Consider the following 19,436-nt stretch of genomic DNA (forward strand, 5'->3'; position numbering starts at 1 on the left):
CCCCCCCCCCACCTTCTCATTTTGGCATCTTCCCTCTTCCTTTCCAGTCCCGATGAACGATCTCAGCTCAAAGCATTGATTCTTTATTCATTTCGATGAATGCTGCCTGGCCTGCTGAGTTCCTCCAGCATTTTGAGTGAGTGTGTGAGTGTGAGTTGCTTGGCTGTGCCAAGGGTGAATGGTGGTGGGGCTTGACGAGTCTAGTCCTGGTAGCCGGGTTGGGGATATGTAGGGTGCCAGGAGCTTGTGCGAGGGGTTTGGGGTCTAGTGGTGGTTTGTCTCAAGAGGTTAAGCTTAGTTGATTTGTCCATGTGTTGTAGTTGAGAGACTGGTGGCATCCACTGGGAGTCAACCTATCAGATCAAGTGGCAGAGGACCCTCTGGTGGGGTCTGGCCCTGGGAATGTGGCTCTGGTAGCTCTCGTCTCTACTACATCCACCAAACTTCATCCTGATTCGAGTCTGAGATTGAAGGGTAGAGCCATTCAGTTTTCTGAAAGGAAAATACCTTTGTAAAATGTTTGAGCGTGTCACAAGAGATGGATTGAGTACACATGGATCTTGGAAAAAGATTTCATAGGCCCCATGAAAGAGCTTGCACCAGTCAACATGTTCTGTGGGTGACGAGTTAATTAAAGAGGAAGTGAGGTAGCCGGGGGTGGGGGTGGTGTGTGGTCCCATACCCTGGTGAGATAGGGATGTGCCTGTCCCAGCATGTGAAGTCAGCCCCGGCAGACTGGGTGGATGAGATCTACAGTGAGATCCAATGGCTGGAAGGTGGATCTGCAATGCTCTGTGGAGAGCAAAGGGCATGACGAGGTACAGAAGGTGTGATGATCACCCACTGCAACCCAGGAAGACCCCAGTTTGTGACGCTTGTTCATACCACTGGACCCGGACTTCTGAGGTCGAGAGAGTGGAACTGACCCAGTGTGAAGGGTTCTCCACTTTAAAAACTTACCCCACCCCCCCCACCCAACACACAGGTTTCTGCCATTGTTGGGGATGATGGACAGCCATCATTATGTTGGATCTGGAGATGATCTTGCCCAGAAGGTTGGATTGGAAGACGCAAGTCTTGTGGTCATAGCCACTGTTTCCATTGTACATAACATAAATAACTGTAAAGTGCACCAACAGGGAACTAACTCTGACTGTAACCAACTAACTCTAACAAAGAACCGGCCTCGTGGGTGTTCTTTATACTGAAAACTGGTTTCAGCTGTTAGAGGAATCTCCCTGAGAAAAAGGGCTGTGAGATAAGGATTGTGTTATGTATTTATTTACTTAACGTACATCGCGGAATAGGCCCTTCTGGCCCTCCGAGCATTGCAACCCCACAACCCCAATAAACCCTAACCTTATCACGAGCCAATCACGTCACGAAGATCTCACCTGGTCCCGTAATATCACCTCCCAGAACAAGAAGGCACAGCAGTGCCTTCACTTCCTAAGGAGATTGAGACAGGTGTAGCTACCTGCCCCCACCATCTTAACTGCATTTTATAAGAGCACCTTTGAGTATATCCTGACAAGTTGCATCTTCATCTGGTATGAGAGCAGCCAACCTTCGGACCGGAAGTCCCTACAAAGGACGGTGAGGATCCTAGGGGTCTCCCTACCACCAATCAGGGATACTTATCAGGAGCGCTGCCCTTAGTATTATTAAAGATCCCACCCATTCATCCAGCATCCTCTTTGACTTTCTATCATCAGGCAGGAGACTGCGATGCATAAAAACAAGAACAGTGAAAATGGGGAACAGTTTCTTCCCCCAGGCCATTAGGCTTCTGAACTCCCTACTGCATCGCATTCAAAGTGTCTGGTTAATCTGTTCTGTTCCTTACAATATTTAATTTATGCACTTTACTTTGTTTATGTGCAATCATCGAGATTTCATTGTTATTCTCCTAAATTACATGTGTGCTATGTGTGCTTTACACCGTGGTTCAGAGAAACTTTGACGTGTCTATAGTTAAACTTGACTTGATGTTACTGTGAGGCTGCAGTATGATGGCTAACTTCACAGCAGCTTCACAGGCACATAGAGACAGACAACATACAGAAGCTAAATTATACAAGGCAGGGACAAAATAAACTCTTCAAAACCATTCATTAACGCCAAAAAAAGTTCAGACAGGGTCTCATGAAGAGCAATGTCATCATGAGTGGGTAATATTTCCCTAATTGCCAGTCAGTAGGGGTGAGGAGGAATATTGTCCAGGACGCAGGACATGGGGGGGGGATTGTTAATGCCCTCACGATGTGGCGTAGGATGATTGGGAGAATCTGGGGGTGTGGGGTTAGTATAAACCTACCTACCTTATTTTATTCATATTTCCACCAACATCCAGATTAGGATTACTAGTGTGGCCTTGATGGGCCAAAGGGCCTGTTTTCATGCTCCATCAGTCCTCCATTCACCTCTACCTCAGCCAAAGGTGACACCTCTAGCATAAGGCATTTTGTGGTGCGTTTTGATGGAAGTAACTCAGGAGAAGTAAATGTTGTCCGGGTGGTTTAAAGGATCATTTTATTGTCAAAGTACATGTGTACAATACAACTCTGATACTTGTCTTCTCCAGATAGCAATGAAATATAGAAAGACCGTACATCAACTCCCCAGCACAAAAAAAACAAAACTCAGAAACCCCAAAATCCTCCCACCTCCTCTCCTGCAGGAAAAAACAGTGACAATAACAATCCTGACCCCCCTCACTCAGAAAAAGAGTGTCAATAACAGTCCCTGGCCCCCTCCCTCAGAAAGAAACAGCGACAGTAACAATCCCCAACCACCTCACCCACGGAAATCAAATAGTGACAATGATGATAAATTCCCTCACTCACAAAAAGGAACAGCCCACGCACACACTCTCACAGACACAGACACACTCTCACAGACACAGGCAGGCACGCATGGACACAGACGTGCATACACTCTCACAGACATAGATGCGCACGCACTCTCACAGACACAGACACACTCTCACGGACACGGACACAGACACGCACACACTCTCACAGACACAGGCACACACGCACGGACACAGACGCGCACGCACTCTCACAGACACAGGCACACACTCGCAGACACAGGCGCACACGCACGGACACAGACGCACACGCACTCTCACAGACACAGGCACGCACGCTGGACACAGACGCGCACGCACTCTCACAGGCACACATTCTCACAGACACAGGCACACACAAACACAGACGCGCAAGCACTCTCACAGACACAGGCACGCACGCACGGACACAGACACGCACACACACTCACGGACATGTATGCACTCTCACGGACAGGGACACGCACACACAGACAGATCACCCACCCAAGAAAGTAAACGCTGAAAAACCAAAGGGGACCATTATAAAGTCCAGTCCATCACACAAATCTCAGAACATCGAACAGTTCTTCTGTGACTCAGAACTCACGCCTGTTCCGAGTGCTCAGTGGCCCCTGTTGGGTCCAATTGCTGACCAGGTCTGAATGCTGCCAACCTGGTGGCCTCCATTGGCAGCGATCGCTGACCCACTCCTCATTCACCTCGATGCTTCAATCTTCCTCACTGCTGCAAGATGTTGTTCATGACCCCGCGTCCTGTCTCAGTCCTTTCCCGTGAGTCGGCTCGCCCTCTCGGCCCCTTCCCCGCGAGTCGAGTCGCCCTCTCGGCCCCTTCCCCGCGAGTCGAGTCGCCCTCTCGGCCCCTCCCCCGCGAGTCGGCTCGCGCTCTCGGCCCCTCCCCCACGAGTCGAGTCGGCTCGCGCTCTCGGCCCCTCCCCCCGTGAGTCAGCTAATGCTCTCGGCCCCTCCCCCGCGAGTCGAGTCGGTTCGCGCTCTCGGCCCCTCCCCCGCGAGTCGGCTCACGCTCTGGCTACCTTTCAGGTTCCTATCTCTGATCTCCATGAGATAGTTCTCTGGACACAACAGAGTGCTTGATCATCCGATCAAATTGCAAACCAGGTGTCACAGGCTCCAACAGTTTCTGTAACACAAACAGAACAAGCAGGTGGTGTAGAGTAAGTAAAATAATTGAAGAAGTTTGCTATCTGGAAGATGTCACCTGAGGAATTATTCGCTGGTGGCATTTTGCCTGGAGGGTTGAGTTGGTGGTGAGGAAGGCGATTCAACGTTAACATTCATTTTGAGAGGACTAGACTATAAAAGCAAGGATGTGATACTGAGGGTTTATAAAGCAGTGGTTAATGGTTGGGTTGAGTTGTTCTCTGACCTTGGCAATCCACTTGCAAGCGTTTCGTCACCATTTGAGGAGACATCATCAAGTGCAAGATCGTAGAACAGCTCAGCCCAACTCCACTTTACAATTGAAGTAATAAAGCTGTAGATTATTTTCGAAACAGTGCAAATTCAGAAAATAGAAGAGCAAAGGGACTTGGGAGTCCACATGCAGGATTCCCTTAAGGGTTAATTTGTAGGGTAAGTAGTGGTGAGGAAGGTAAATGCAACATTGGCATTCATTTTGAGAGGGCTGGAATATAAAAGCCAGCGTGGAATGCTGAGGCTTTATAAGGCAGTGGTCAGACCGCACTAATCAGACTTGGAGAATTGTTAGCAGTTTGGGCTCCTTATCTAAGAAACGATGTGCTGGCATTGGAGAGGGTCCGGAGGAGGTTCACAAGAATGATCCTGGGAATGCAAGGGTTAATATGAGGAGTGCTTGATGGCTCTGGGCTTGTATTTGCTGCAATTTAGAAGAATGAGGGGAGATCTCATCGAAGCCTATTGAATGTTGGTAGCAACACATACAAAATACAGGAGGAACTCAACAGGTTAGTCAGCATCGATGGAAATGAATGAGCAGTCAACATTTCGAGCTGAGACACTTCTTCAGGACTGGAAAGGAAAGGGGGGAAGATGCCAGAATAAAAAATTGGGGGGGAGGACAAGGTAGAAGGTGATAGGTGAAGTGGGAAAGGTCATGGACAGGAGAGGAAGGAATCAGATAGGAGAGGAGAGTGGAACATAGGAGAAAGGGAAGGAGGAGGTGAAAGGCAGGAAAGGAGCGGTAAGTAGCCAGAGTGGGAATAGAGGGAGAGTGAAATATTATTTTACCAGAAGGAGAAATCAATGTTCATGCTATCAGGTTGGAGGCTACCCAGACGGTGTTTCTCCTCGACCCTGAGGGTGGCCTCATCGTAGCAGAAGCTGAGGCCATGGGCTGACAGTTCGGATGGGAACGGGGATCAGAATTGAAATGTTTGGCCAATGGGCAGTTCCACTTTTGGTGGATGGTGTGGAGGTGCTCGCCAAAGCAGTTCCCCAATTAAAAGACCGAGATAGAGCGGACGTGGAAAGGTTATTTCCTGTAGAGGGAGAATCTAGGACCCTTTAGAACAGAGATGAGGAGAAGTTCCTTTAGCTAGAGGGTGGAGAATTTGCGGAATTCATTGCCCCAAACATCTGTGGAGGCCAGGTCACTGGATGGAGGTTTATAGGTACATAAATAAAGAGTGTCAAGTTATGGGGAGAAGGGAGGGAGAATGGGTTGAGAGGGAAAATAAGTGAGCCATGATCAATTGGCAGAGCATTCGAGTGGCCTAATACTGCTCCAGTGCCGGGAATGCTGTCAGTCTTGACCTGGAGCTTCAGTCTGTGGGACACAATCTGCCAAGTCCACAGGTACCCCCCACTGGGCCCCATTTGGTGCAGGTAAGGCTGGAGAAGAGCAGGGAGTTCTTTTCACATGGTTCTTGTGTCTTGCAGGTGACTGTGTGAAGCAGACGGTACAAGGACATGGGGTGAAGGGCCTGTACCGGGGTCTCAGCTCTCTGCTCTACGGCTCGATCCCCAAGGCAGCGGTCAGGTACGCTCGTGATATGGTCCATACACCCCAGGCCTCCGCACCACCCACCCGTTTCCCCAAAATTAGCCCCGCACCGTGTTCCAGGTCTTGACTCTCGCTGTGGTAGGATCGATATCTCCCTCATCAGCGAGGGAGAGATCTGTCTGAGATGGACCTGAGATCAAGCTTTGCTGTTGCTTGCAAGGTGGATGGTGAAGGAGGGCCATGCTTTTGCTGCTGCCTGTGTGGTGGTGGGGGGGACCTTGGGGTTCTAACTTTCTCCTGTCATCCATCCTTTGGGGTACTACTTTGGTTTTGTGGATGTCTGTGAAGAGTAGGAATTTCAGATTGTATACTGGATACATTCTCTGACATTAAATTGAACAACTGAACCTGGCACTGATTGGCATTAAAAACATATCCAGGGATAAACCGTCCCTGTATCACAGAACTCAGAACAATAGAGTTGGAAAGGAGGAGTGAACTGGGGCTTTTGAATCTTTTGTATTGTTATTATAATATCAGATATGCAGTACTGTGCAAAAGACTGGGGAATGGTGAAGGGGGGGATCATTACTGGAAGTTCGAGAAGTCATCCCATCAGCTTGGAGACCATCCAGACAGAATTTAGTGTTGCTTCTCCATCCTCATCGGGACATGTCGGAATGGGAAATACAATTAAAATTGGTGGCCACTGGGAGATCCTATTTTACAGGGAGATGGAATGTAAGTGCTCGGCGAAGTGGTCTCCCAATCTACATCAGGTCTCACTGATATGCAGAAGGCCTCACCGGGAGCACCGGATACAGTAGAGAACCCTAACAGATTCACAGGTGAAGTGTCACCTCACCCAGAAGGATTGTTTGGGGCCCTGGATGGTAGTGAGGGAGGAGGTGTAGGGGCAGGTGTAGCACTTGTTCCGCTTACAAGGGTAAGTTCCAGGAGGGAGATCAGTGGGGAGGGATGAATGGACAAGGGAGGTCACGTAGGGAGCGATCCCTGGGGAAAGCAGAAAGAGGGGGAGGGGGAGATGTGCTTGGTGATGGGATCCTATTGGAGATGGAGGAGTGCGGATAAATCCTTCCAGGCTGCGGCTGGAATTGAAACCTGATCTTTTAGCTGGCTGCTGTGAAGTGTTACGTCAACTGCAATGCTACTGTGACATGCTAACGTGGGTTCCTTCGAGTTCTCTGGTTTCCTCCCACCTCCCAAAGAGGTGTGGGGGGGGTAGATTAATGATCCTCAAGCGTGTGCAAGTAGAGGAATGTTGGGAAAGTGGGTTAGGGTGGGATTCGGGCTTGCTTTGTTGTTTGTTGTTCTGTTGAGATTGTGGGCGTGCAGTGTTTGTGTTGGAATGTGTGGCAACCCGGTCGTTCATAAACGTAGAACAGTACAGCTCAGGCACAGGCCTCTTCGCCCTTTAGGTTGTGAAACTAGAAATTAAACAAAGCAGCATTCAGAATGCTGGAGGAACTTGGCAGGTCCGGCTGCATCTATGGAAATAAATAAACAGTCGACATGTCGGGCTGAGATTGAAAAGGAGGGGAGAAGACACCAGAACAAAAAGGTGAGGGGGTGGTTGGGGGAAGGAGGACAGCTAGAAGGTGGTAAGCTATTGCTCACTCTGACCTTTTACCTCTTCACATCTGCCCCACCGCCTTCCCATTCTCCTATGGTCCACTCTCCTCTCCTATCAGGTTCATTCCTCTCCAGCCCTTGACCTTTCCCACCCACCTGGCTTTACCTGTCACATTCTAGCTTGTCCTCTTTTCCCTTCTCCCTTCTCCCACTTTCTTATTCAGGCATCTTCCCCCTTCCTTTCCAGTTCTGCTGAAGGGTCTTGGCCTGAAATACTGACTGACTATTCATTTCCATAGATGCTGCCTGACCCGTTGAGTTCCTCCAAGAATTTTGTGTGTGTTGCCCTGGATTTCCAGCACCTGCAGATTCTCCTGCGCTTCTAATTAAATGACTCACTCAAGTAATTTATTCTACCTGTAAAATGTCCATACCCCTCCCTTGTACATCTGCGTGTACATTTGCTTAAGCGTCTCTGTCATATTTGACCCACTGCCGGTCCTGGCATCACGCTCCAGGCACCCACTACTCTATGTGGGGGAAAACTTATCCCACACAGCTCCTTTGAATTTCCCCCCTCTCACCTTAAATGTGTGCCCTCTAGTATTAGACATTTCAGCCAGATTGTAGCTATTATACCTTTTAGAGACTTAAGACCATAAGACATGGGAACAGAATTAGGCCATTTGGCCCTTCGAGTCTGCTCCACCATTTCATCATGGCTGATCCATTTTCCCTCTCAGCTCCAATCTCCTGCCTTCATGCCCTGACCAATCAAGAACCTGACAACATCTGCTTTAAATATACCCAGTGACTTGGCCTCCAAAACCGTCCATGACAACGAATTCCACAGATTTACCACTCTCTGGCTAAAGAAGTTCCTTCTCATCTCTGTTCTAAAAGATGCCCCTCTATTCTGAGGCTGTGTCCTCTGGTCTTGGACTCCCCTCTCCATCGGGAACATCCTCTCCACATCCACTCTATCAAGGCCATTCCATGTTCGATAGGTTTCAAGGAGATTTCCCCCCACCCCACTTATTCTTCTGAATTCCAGTGAGTAGAGGTCTGGAGCCATCAAACACTCCTCAAATGACAAGCCTTTCAATTCTTGAATCATTTTTGTGAACCTCCTTTGAACTCTCTCCAATGTCAGCACATGTTTTTGTAAATAAGGGCTCCAAAACTGCTCACAATACACCAAGTGAGGCCTCACCAGGGCTTTATAAAGCCCCAGCATTACATCCTTGCTTTTATATTCTAGTCCTCTTGAAATGAATGCTAACATTGTAGTTGCCTTCCTCACCACTAACTCAACCTTATACTTCATTGTCGTCAAACAATTGGTACTAGAATGTACAATCATCACAGCGATAGTTGATTCTGCGCTTTCTACTCCCTGGATTACAAATAGTAAATATTAAAAATAGCAAAAATTAGTAATATTAAAAATATAAATTATAAATCATAAATAGAAAATAGAAAAATGGAAAGTAAGGTAAAACAGAGAGGCAGGTCCGTATATTTCGAGGGTACGGCCCAGATCCGGGTCATCCTGAAAATTAACCTTCAGGGAATCCTAAATGTCTTGTACATTTCTATCAGGTCCAGTTGGAAAATGAAAAGTGCCGGATTAAACAATGAAAAGCAAAAGACCACAGATGCTGGAAATCGGAATGGAGCAGAAATCTGAAATAAAATCAGGGAGATTTCTGCACCTTTGGTTCAAAGTACATCTGTATACATTATACAGCCTGGAGATTCGTCTCAGTACAGGCAGTCACAAAACACAAAACTTGAAAGAACCCATTTAAATAAAAAGACCAACAAACACCCAATGTGCAGAGAGAAAAAAAGACAAATCATGCCACAGATAGCACTTAGAATGACAGTGAGTCCATAGACATGAAGCCCAGAGTAGGCCCACAGCCTCAGTCTCAGCCTCAGTTCATCACACAGTGGGGAAAATCATCATGAAGCCCAGACGAGCTAGAGCAGGCCCACAGCCTCAGCATCCGTGCAATGAATGTCGAGGAGCAGTGAGCAGAACCAGCCTGACCCTCGCCTCTGATCCCAACGCCCTGCCCTTTCATTGCCTCTGGCTCAGCGTTTTAATTGTTCAAGCACCAGGTTGTTCCTCACAGGGCCCCACTGCATCAATATTGTATCATTTCTTAATGCTGGCATTACTCAATGACAATAAAAGAGGACTACGTGTCTTCATAATCTTAAAAAAAAATATGCTCTGGGCCTGGGCCCCACAGCATCAATATGCTCTGTCTGGGCCTGGGTCCCACTGCATCAATTGGGCCTGGGCCCTGCTGCATCAATATGCTCTGGGCCTGGACCTGGGCCTCGCTGCTTCAATATGCTCTGGGCCTGGGCCCCACAGCATCAATATGCTCTGTCTGGGCCTGGGTCCCACTGCATCAATTGGGCCTGGGCCCTGCTGCATCAATATGCTCTGGACCTGGGCCTCGCTGCTTCAATATGCTCTGGGCCTGGGCCCCACAGCATCAATATGCTCTGTCTGGGCCTGGGTCCCACTGCATCAATTGGGCCTGGGCCCTGCTGCATCAATATGCTCTGGGCCTGGGCCTGGGTCTGGGTCCCACTGTCACATCTTGGCCCGTACCTGACCTTTCCAAATTGGCCTGGCACTTAGATCGTCGCAACCTCGCTCTCCATTTAGGTGGATGGGCTCCCATTCTCCTCTGCTCCGCTCACTGCAACTCCATCTGCGACTCCAATTCCATCTTGAACTTGCCTCAACCTCGCTCCGACCACTTTTCCTCAAACATGCCTCCTTGCTTTGATCCTTGATTCAGCCAATTTACCACAAAAGAAGTGTTTTGTTGTGTGATGATCTTGGGGTTCTCACATGAGTTGTGCTAGTTGCTAATGCAAATGAAGCATTTCACTGTATGTTTCAATGTGTATGAGGTAAATTCTGAATTGAATTGGAAAACATGGGTGTGTGGTAGCACTGGCTTTGTGGGCTGAAGGGACTGTTCTGTTTCTCTCTTTGATTTTGCTTGGTGGTTGCCATGGTGAACTACAACTCAGGCATTAACGAAGGGCAGATTATTCCTTTTATTCTTTGGTGTAACGTGAAATACTGTCCCCCTACAACCCATCCCATCCTGCAGTCCTGCCCCTGTGGGCAGTAAAAGAGTTTCCCCTGCACTCCATAATCTACCCCACCCTCAGTTCCACTGAGCTCTTTAACACACCCCCCCCCTTCCTATCCCCGGATTTAAGCACTTGTGCTTTGTTAACGGAGCTATGTAAATGCAGGGTGACTGAACAGACACTGTCCTCTCACTCAGGTTCGGGACGTTCGAGTTCCTGAGTAACCAGCTGCGGGACGACCAGGGGAAGCTGAGCAACCGGCAGAGCCTGGTGTGCGGTCTGGGCGCGGGGGTGTCCGAGGCCGTGTTGATCGTGTGTCCGATGGAGACAGTCAAGGTAATTCAGTGACTGATTGAAGAGAAACCGTGGATATTGGGCATCTGAGGTGAAAATGCCGCGTGCTGGGTATGCTTAGCAGGTCAGGCAGTGTCGGGGGAGAGACAGAATTCGATAGGAGGTTTAGTGAATCTCTCATTTACTCATGTGGCAGTGAACTTGTTCAGGGGAGTAAAAAGCCAACTGCATTCTGTTGGATTTATCTTCTGGAATGTTTCTCCATTCCCAACTTCCTCTCTGTCCTGATTATCTCCCTTCCCAATCATTTCTCATCCCCTTCTCCAGTCCTTCCCCCTTCCCCGATCCGTCCCACTTCCCCGATCCGTCCCACTTCCCCGATCCGTCCCACTTCCCCGGTCCGTCCCACTTCCCCGGTCCGTCCCCCTTCCCCGGTCGTCCCCACTTCCCTGGTCCTTCCCCCTTCCCCGGTCGTCCCCACTTCCCCGGTCCTTCCCCCTTCCCCGGTCCTTCCCCTTCCCCGATCCTTCCCCCTTCCCCGATCCGTCCCCCTTCCCCGATCCGTCCCCCTTCCCCGATCCGTCCCCCTTCCCCGTTCCGTCCCCACTTCCCCGGTCCTTCCCCCTTCCCCGGTCGTCCCCACTTCCTGGTCCTTCCCCCTTCCCCGGTCCTTCCCCCTTCCCCGATCCGTCCCCCTTCCCCGATCCGTCCCACTTCCCCGATCCGTCCCCCTTCCCCGGTCCGTCCCCCTTCCCCGGTCGTCCCCCTTCCCCGATCCTTCCCCCTTCCCCGGTCCTTCCCCCTTCCCCGGTCCTTCCCCCTTCCCCGGTCCTTCCCCCTTCCCCGGTCGTCCCCCTTCCCCGGTCGTCCCCCTTCCCTGGTCCTTCCCCCTTCCCGATCCTTCCCCCTTCCCCGGTCGTCCCCACTTCCCCGATCCTTCCCCTTTCCCCGGTCATCCCCACTTCCCCGGTCCTTCCCCCTTCCCCGGTCCTTCCCCCTTCCCCAGTCATCCCCACTTCCCCGATCCTTCCCCCTTCCCCGGCCATCCCCTTCCCCGATCCTTTCCCCCTTCCTGGCTGTCCACCTTCCCGATCGTTCCCCCTTCCCTTCCTAATAATTCCCTCCCCTTTCCAATTGTTTCCTCCTTTCCGATCATTCCTGTCACGATCATTTCTCCTTGATTTGTAATTCACCATCCCACTTGCTTTCCCCATCCTTCCCAGTCATTCCTTCCTCCTCCTCCAGGCTACAAGAGTAGCGTTGGGACAAATGCATTCCTGGGTTCCGGGATCCCCTGGGTTGGACCCAGTGTGTCTGACTGCCGAGGATTTAGGCTCTCCCGGTGCCAGGGTTGGACCCAGTGTGTCGGACTGCCGAGGATTTAGGCTCTCCCGGTGCCAGGGTTGGACCCAGTGTGTCGGACTGCCGAGGGTTTTCCAGGCTCTCCCGGAGCCAGCTGGTGAACCTGCCTAGACACACAGCAGGTTTCGGTGGGCTGGTATCGTCCCACAGCAAGAGCTGCTCTTCCTTCGCAGAACACTACAGTACAGGAACAGGCCTTTCGGCCCTTTGTGATGGTGCTGAACACAGAATTAAACTAGGTCTTTTCTGCCTGCTCTACATCTCTCCAGTCCTGAAAAGGCTACAAAAAGTTGCAAATTCAGTCAGCTCCATCATGGGCACTAGCCTCCCCAGCACTGAGGACATTTTCAAGGAGTGATGCCTCAAAAAGGCAACATTGATCATTACGGACCCTCAACATCCAGGTCATCCCTCTTCTCAGTGTTACCATCAGGAAGGAGGTATAGGAGCCTAAAGGCAGGAACAGCTTCTTCCACTCTGCCATCAGATTTCAGAATGGATAGTGAACCCAAAAGATTCAAAGGATTCAAAGTACATTTATTATCAAAGTATGAATGCAGTATACAACGCTGAAATTTGTCTTCCCTCAGACGGGCATGAAACAAAGAAACACTGTGGAACCCATTCAATTTTATTTTGCTCTCTTTTAAAACTACTTATTTAACTTAATTTTAAAAACGTAATTTCCTTATTGTAATCTATGTATTTTTAAATTATTATAAGACTATAACATATGGGAGCAGAATTAGGCCATTTGGCCCATTTCATCATGGCTGATCCATTTTTCCTCTCAGTCCCAACCTCCTGCCTTCTGCTTGTATCCCTCATGTCCTGACTAATCAAGAATCTATCAACCTCTGCTTTAAATATACCCAGTGATTTAGCCTCCACAGCTGCCTGTGGCAATGAATTCCACAGACTCACCACACTCTGGCTAAAGAAATTCCTTCTCATCTCCATTCTAAATGGACATGCTGAGGCTGTGTCCTCGGTTTTGACTCTCCCACCATAGGAAACATCCTCTCCACATCCACTCTATCGAGGCCTTTCAATATTCGATAGGTTTCAATTAGGTCACCCCTCAATCCTCTGAATTCCAGTGAATACAGGCCCAGAACCACTAAATGCTCTTCATATGACCTGTTCAGCCGTGGAATCATTTTCATGGACCTCTTTTGAACTCTCTCCAATGTCAGCACATCCATTCCAAGATAAGGTGCCCAAAACTGCTCACAATACTCCAAGTGAGGCCTCACCAGTGCTTTATAAAGCCTCAACTTGCTTTGTATTATTGCATTTTACTGCTGATGCAAAACAACAAATTTCAAGGCATATGCCAGTGATATCAAACCTAATTATGATATCTACGTCCCATAAGTATCTGCTTCCATTACCAGCCAGCACATTCCATACACCCACTGCTCTGGAATACAGGCTTGTCCTGCATGTCTCAAAGGATTCGAAGTACACTTATCATCAAAGTATCTATGCAGTGTACAGTCCTGAAATTCATCTTCCCACAGACAGCATGAAACAAAGAAAATCATGAAACCCGTTCAAAAAAAAATCGAACACCCCACGTGCACAAAAAAAATATAAATCCCGCAAACAGCAAGAAAAGAAAAACGAGTGAAAACACAAAGTAAAACACAAAATCAAAAAGTAGATTTCATTTCTGTTCCGTTCAGTTCATTAGCTGCAGGCCGCCCCGATTGAAAAATCACCCAAACTGGCAACAAAAAGGGAGTGGCCAGAAAACTAGAAACACATCGTAATGTGAGTTAGAGTCCAAAATCTGTTATGCTTTCTTCATGAAACATAAAGCATTCTACAATCAACAATGGCTTTGGTTTAAATGTCCCCGCTTTACTTTGACAATATCAGGAAAGCTTATTTCTGTTGGAGCAGTCAAACTTCAAAGTAAACTGATGCCTTTAAACCTAATATACTTAGCAAAATTAGGACTTCCTTCTCACTTATTTCAAAATACTGTTACAGTAGCTCAGTATACTGAGCCAATTACCCATCATGTAATCAAACTTGTCAATCTTTCCGATGTAGATTGCCATTTCTGAATTTTTTGATGATTATTATCACCCAATACTCACTCTTTATGAGCCCTGAATTCTTCCATTTTCTGAGTTTTCTTTTTTTAAGAAAAAAACTTGGTCTTCCCCTCTGAAGATTAGATTAGATTATGAGGGCACTCATAAAAAGAATGCTGCTTTTTAAAAAAAAATCACAAGCTGTTGGTGCACATGCTGGCTGTTTGTTTTCACTTCCTGTTGCTTATGGAGCTTTTTTTAGTTGGGTTGTCTTGCTGCACTTTAACAGGCCAGTAGTCATCTCACACCAATTAAACGTTGCTCCTTTGAACCTTCCCTCTTAAGTGTGTGTCCTCTAGTACTGAACAGCTCTACACTTGGAAAAGATTGTCTTGGAATGTCTACCTTACATTCTCTCATGATTTTATCTATTGGGTCTCCCTTCAGCCTCCAAGGCTCTGGAGAAAACAACCCAAAATTGTCCAACCTCTCCTTCTAACTCATACTCTCTAATCCAGACAGCATCCTGGTGAACCTCTGCTGCGGCCTTTCTAAAATCAGCGTCCTTTAATGGCGCAACAAGAACTGCACACGATAGTCCAAATGCTGCCTTCTCAGGGTTTTATGTATGACTTCCTGACTCTAATCCTCTGTGCTCTGACCAATGAAGGCAAGCATGCCGTAAAAGCATAGAGAATTGTACAAATGGAGAGAAGGTTTAAAATCGGAGGTGCAAAGAGACCTGGGAGTCCGCAGGCAGGATTCTCTGAAGGTTAATCTGCAGGTTGAGTCTTGCTGAGGAAGGCAAATGTGATGTTAGCATTCATTTCACGATGACTAGGATATAAAAGCAACGATGTAATGTTGAGGCTTTATAAAACACTGGTGAGGCCTCACTTGGAGTGTTATGAGCAGTTTTGGGCCCCTTATCTAAGAAAGGATGTTTGAGAGGTTCAAAAAATGATTCTGGGATTGAAAGCTTGTCTTATGAAGAGCGTTTGATGGCTCTGGGCCTCTACTCACTGGAATTTAGAAGAATAAGGAGTGACTTCATTGAACCCTGTTGAATCTTGAAAGGCCTCAATAGAGTGGATGTGGAGAGGATGTTTCCTATGCTGGGAGAGTCTAAGACCAGAGGACACAGTCTCAGAATAGAGGGACGTCCATTTAGAATGGAGATGAGGAGAAATTTCTTCAGCCAGAGAGTGGTGAATCTGTGGAATTCATTGCCAAAGGTGGCTGTGGAGGTCAAGTTATCGGGTATATTTAAGGTTGATAGATTCTTGATTAGTCAAGGCTTGAAGGGATACAGGGAGAAAGCAGGAGATGGGGCTGAGGGGGAAAATGGATCAGCTATGATGAAATGGCGAAGCAGACTCAATGGGCCAAATAGCCTAATTTTGCTCCTGTATCTTATGGTCTTATAAACCTTTGTTTCCACCCTATCTGGGTGTATGGCCCCTTTCGGTGAATTTAGATCCCAAGCTCCCTGATAGTCACAGAGTCCTACCACACAGAAACAGGCCCTTTACCCATCTGGTCCATGCCGATCAAGATTCCCATTGCAGCTAGCTCCATTTCAAATTCAAGTTTAATTATCATTCAACCGTACACGAATACAGCCAGACGAAACAGCGTTACTGCGGGGACAAGGTGCAAAACACGGTACCAACAGTCACTCACAGCGCAAAACTCGTGCATGATATCAGTAAAACTGGGTGTCTCAAGTTCCTGTAAGTTCCTCATAAATCAATCCCATCTTTCCAGAAGTACAGCACTTTCATTTTGCTGTGTTTGTCCCGTATTCCTCTGAACCAGGGGTTCCCAACCTTTTCCATGCTATGGACCCTTAACCATTAACTGAGGTAGAGTCTAAACCTTTCTGATCCATGTACTGGTCCAATTGGCTTTTAAATGTTGTTGATGTACCTACCTCAACCACTTCCACTGCCAGCTCATTCCATTGCTGATCATCCTCTGTGTGTACGAGTGCTTCCTCAGGTTCCTGCCTGTTCCCTTTAGTTCTTGAGTCCTCAATCCTGGGAAAAACCCTTTCTATGCTCCTCCTAATTTTATACACCTCTATAGATCACTCCACAGTCTCCTATACGCCACTGGAAAAAGTCCCAGCCCGTTTAGCCTCTGTCCACAGCTGACTCTCTCAAGTCATGGTAAGGGCCTCGTGAATCACGGCACTCTTCCCAGCTTCATGGCCATTTTTCCTACAGCAGGGAGACACAATGCTTTTAATGCAGCCTCACCAGAATCTTGTTCACTGTTGCAGGAAAACAGCAGGGACCCCCACCACCCAGAACATGCTCTCTTCTCACTCCTGGAATCAGGAAGGAGGTACAGGAGCCTCAGGTCTCACACCAGCAGGTTCAGGAACAGTTACAATCCTTCAACCATCAGGGTCCTGAACCAAGGGGGTATAACTTCACTCAGTGTTCCCACGACCAATGGACTCACTTTGAAAGACTCTCCATCTCATGTTCTCAATATTTATTGCTTATTTATTTATTATTATTTCTTTCTTTTTGTATTTGCAGTCTGTTGTCTTTTGCACACTGGTTGAACAACAGATTGGTGTAGTCTTTCATTGTTTCTGTTATGGTTATTATTCTACTATGGATCTATTGAGTATGTCCTTGGGAAAATAAACCTCAGGTTGTATATGGCGACATACATTTAGTTTAATAATAAATTTACTTTGAACTTTGATCTCTTGGTGTCTGAGGTTGAAGCCGGGCGGGGAGGGTTGCCAGTAATCCCCCCCCCACCAAAAGGAAAAGGCAGTGTCACAACCGCTGACAGACCCAAGTCTCCTCCCACTGGCCACAGGCTTGTTCCTCTTGCGTGAACTCATCAAGGTGGCTCAAAACATTTTCTTTTCCTTCCAGGTGAAGTTTATCCATGACCAGTGCTCTGCAAAGCCAAAGTACCGAGGGTTCTTTCATGGGGTCCGAGAGATAGTCCGTGAGCAAGGTGAGTACCTCTCCCATCGACAAGGGTGATGAACACAGCACGATGCACACGGTATTTCCAGTGAGGTAGATGATCCTGAGACACAGTGCGGAACAGGCCCTTCGTGCCGCCCATCAATTTAACCCTCGCCTAATCACAGGACAACGTACAATGACCAATTAACATACCAACTGGTAGGTGTTTGGACTGTGGGAGGAAACCAGAGCACCCAGAGGAAACCACACGGTCAAGCAGCAGCAGGAATTGAACCCGGGTCACTGGTACTGTAGAGCGTTGTGCTGACCACTACACTACCGTGCGATGGGAATTGAACCCGGGTCACTGGTACTGTAAAGTGTTGTGCTAACCACTACACTACCGTGTGATGGGAATTGAACCTGGGTCACAGGTACTGTAAAGTGTTGTGCTGACCACTACACTACCATGTGATGGGAATTGAACCTGGGTCACTGGTACTGTAAAGCATTGTGCTGACCACTACACTACCGTGCGATGGGAATTGAACCTGGGTCACTGGTACTGTAAAACGTTGTGCTGACCACTACACTACCGTGCGATGGGAATTGAACCCGGGTCACTGGTACCGTAAAGTGTTGTGCTGACCACTACACTACCATGTGATGGGAATTGAACCTGGGTCACAGGTACTGTAAAGTGTTGTGCTGACCACTACACTACCATGTGATGGGAATTGAACCTGGGTCACAGGTACTGTAAAGTGTTGTGCTGACCACTACACTACCATGTGATGGGAATTGAACCTGGGTCACAGGTACTGTAAAGTGTTGTGCTGACCACTACACTACCATGTGATGGGAATTGAACCTGGGTCACAGGTACTGTAAAGTGTTGTGCTGACCACTACACTACCATGTGATGGGAATTGAACCTGGGTCACTGGTACTGTAAAGCATTGTGCTGACCACTACACTACCATGCGATGGGAATTGAACCCGGGTCACTGGTACTGTAAAGCGTTGTGCTGACCACTACACTACCGTGCGATGGGAATTGAACCCGGGTCACTGGTACTGTAAAGTGTTGTGCTAGCCACTACACTACCGTGTGATGGGAATTGAACCCGGGTCACTGGTACTGTAATGTGTTGTGCTAACCACTACACTACCGTGCGATGGGAATTGAACCTGGGTCACAGGTACTGTAAAGTGTTGTGCTGACCACTACACTACCATGTGATGGGAATTGAACCTGGGTCACAGGTACTGTAAAGTGTTGTGCTGACCACTACACTACCATGTGATGGGAATTGAACCTGGGTCACAGGTACTGTAAAGCATTGTGCTGACCACTACACTACCGTGTGATGGGAATTGAACCCGGGTCACTGGTACTGTAAAGTGTTGTGCTGACCACTACACTACCATGTGATGGGAATTGAACCTGGGTCACTGGTACTGTAAAGCATTGTGCTGACCACTACACTACCGTGCGATGGGAATTGAACCTGGGTCACTGGTACTGTAAAGCATTGTGCTGACCACTACACTACCGTGTGATGGGAATTGAACCCGGGTCACTGGTACTGTAAAGCATTGTGCTGACCACTACACTACCGTGCGATGGGAATTGAACCTGGGTCACTGGTACTGTAAAGCATTGTGCTGACCACTACACTACCGTGTGATGGGAATTGAACCCGGGTCACTGGTACTGTAAAGCGTTGTGCTGACCACTACACTACCGTGCGATGGGAATTGAACCCGGGTCACTGGTATTGTAAAGTGTTGTGCTAACTACAAAGAAGTGTCAGCTGGAATACAGTCAGAAAGTGTATTGTAGAAGGAATAAAGGCGTAGACTATTTTCTAAGCAGAGAGAAAATTCAAAAATCAGAGGTGCAAGGGGACTCGGAAATCCTTAGGTTGGACTCCCTAAAGGTTAACTTGCAAGTTGAGTCGGTGGTGAGGAAGGCAAATGCATTGTTAGCATTCATTTTGAGTGGACTAGAATATAAAAGAAAGTTGGTTTTGGTCAGACCACACCGAGTATTGTGAGCAGTTTTGGGTCCCTCATCTAAGGAAAGATCTGCTGGCATTGGAGGTGGCCCAGAGGAGGTTCATGAGTATAGTTCCAGGAATGGAAGGGTTAATGTATGAGGAGTGTTTGATAGCTGTGAGCCTGTACTCACTGGAGTTTAGAAGGATGATGAGGGATTTCATTGAAACTTACTGAATAGTGAAAGGCCTAAACAGAGTAGATATGGAGAGGATATTT

At 48.0% G+C, this 19,436-nt stretch overlaps 1 protein-coding gene across 1 annotated transcript in view; it reads left to right on the plus strand.

Moving 5' to 3' along the window:
* The window catches only part of LOC134360062 (tricarboxylate transport protein B, mitochondrial), a 93,483-nt gene that overhangs the window by 51,819 nt on the left and 22,228 nt on the right, over positions 1-19,436 (plus strand). Inside the window, exons 3-5 of the mRNA XM_063074137.1 lie at positions 5,731-5,830; positions 10,714-10,852; positions 17,118-17,202. Coding sequence (XP_062930207.1) covers positions 5,731-5,830; positions 10,714-10,852; positions 17,118-17,202 — 324 coding nt within the window. The remainder of the gene's footprint in view (positions 1-5,730; positions 5,831-10,713; positions 10,853-17,117; positions 17,203-19,436) is intronic.

The sequence above is a fragment of the Mobula hypostoma genome, chromosome 21, assembly GCF_963921235.1.
Source record: "Mobula hypostoma chromosome 21, sMobHyp1.1, whole genome shotgun sequence".
Taxonomy (NCBI): domain Eukaryota; kingdom Metazoa; phylum Chordata; class Chondrichthyes; order Myliobatiformes; family Myliobatidae; genus Mobula; species Mobula hypostoma.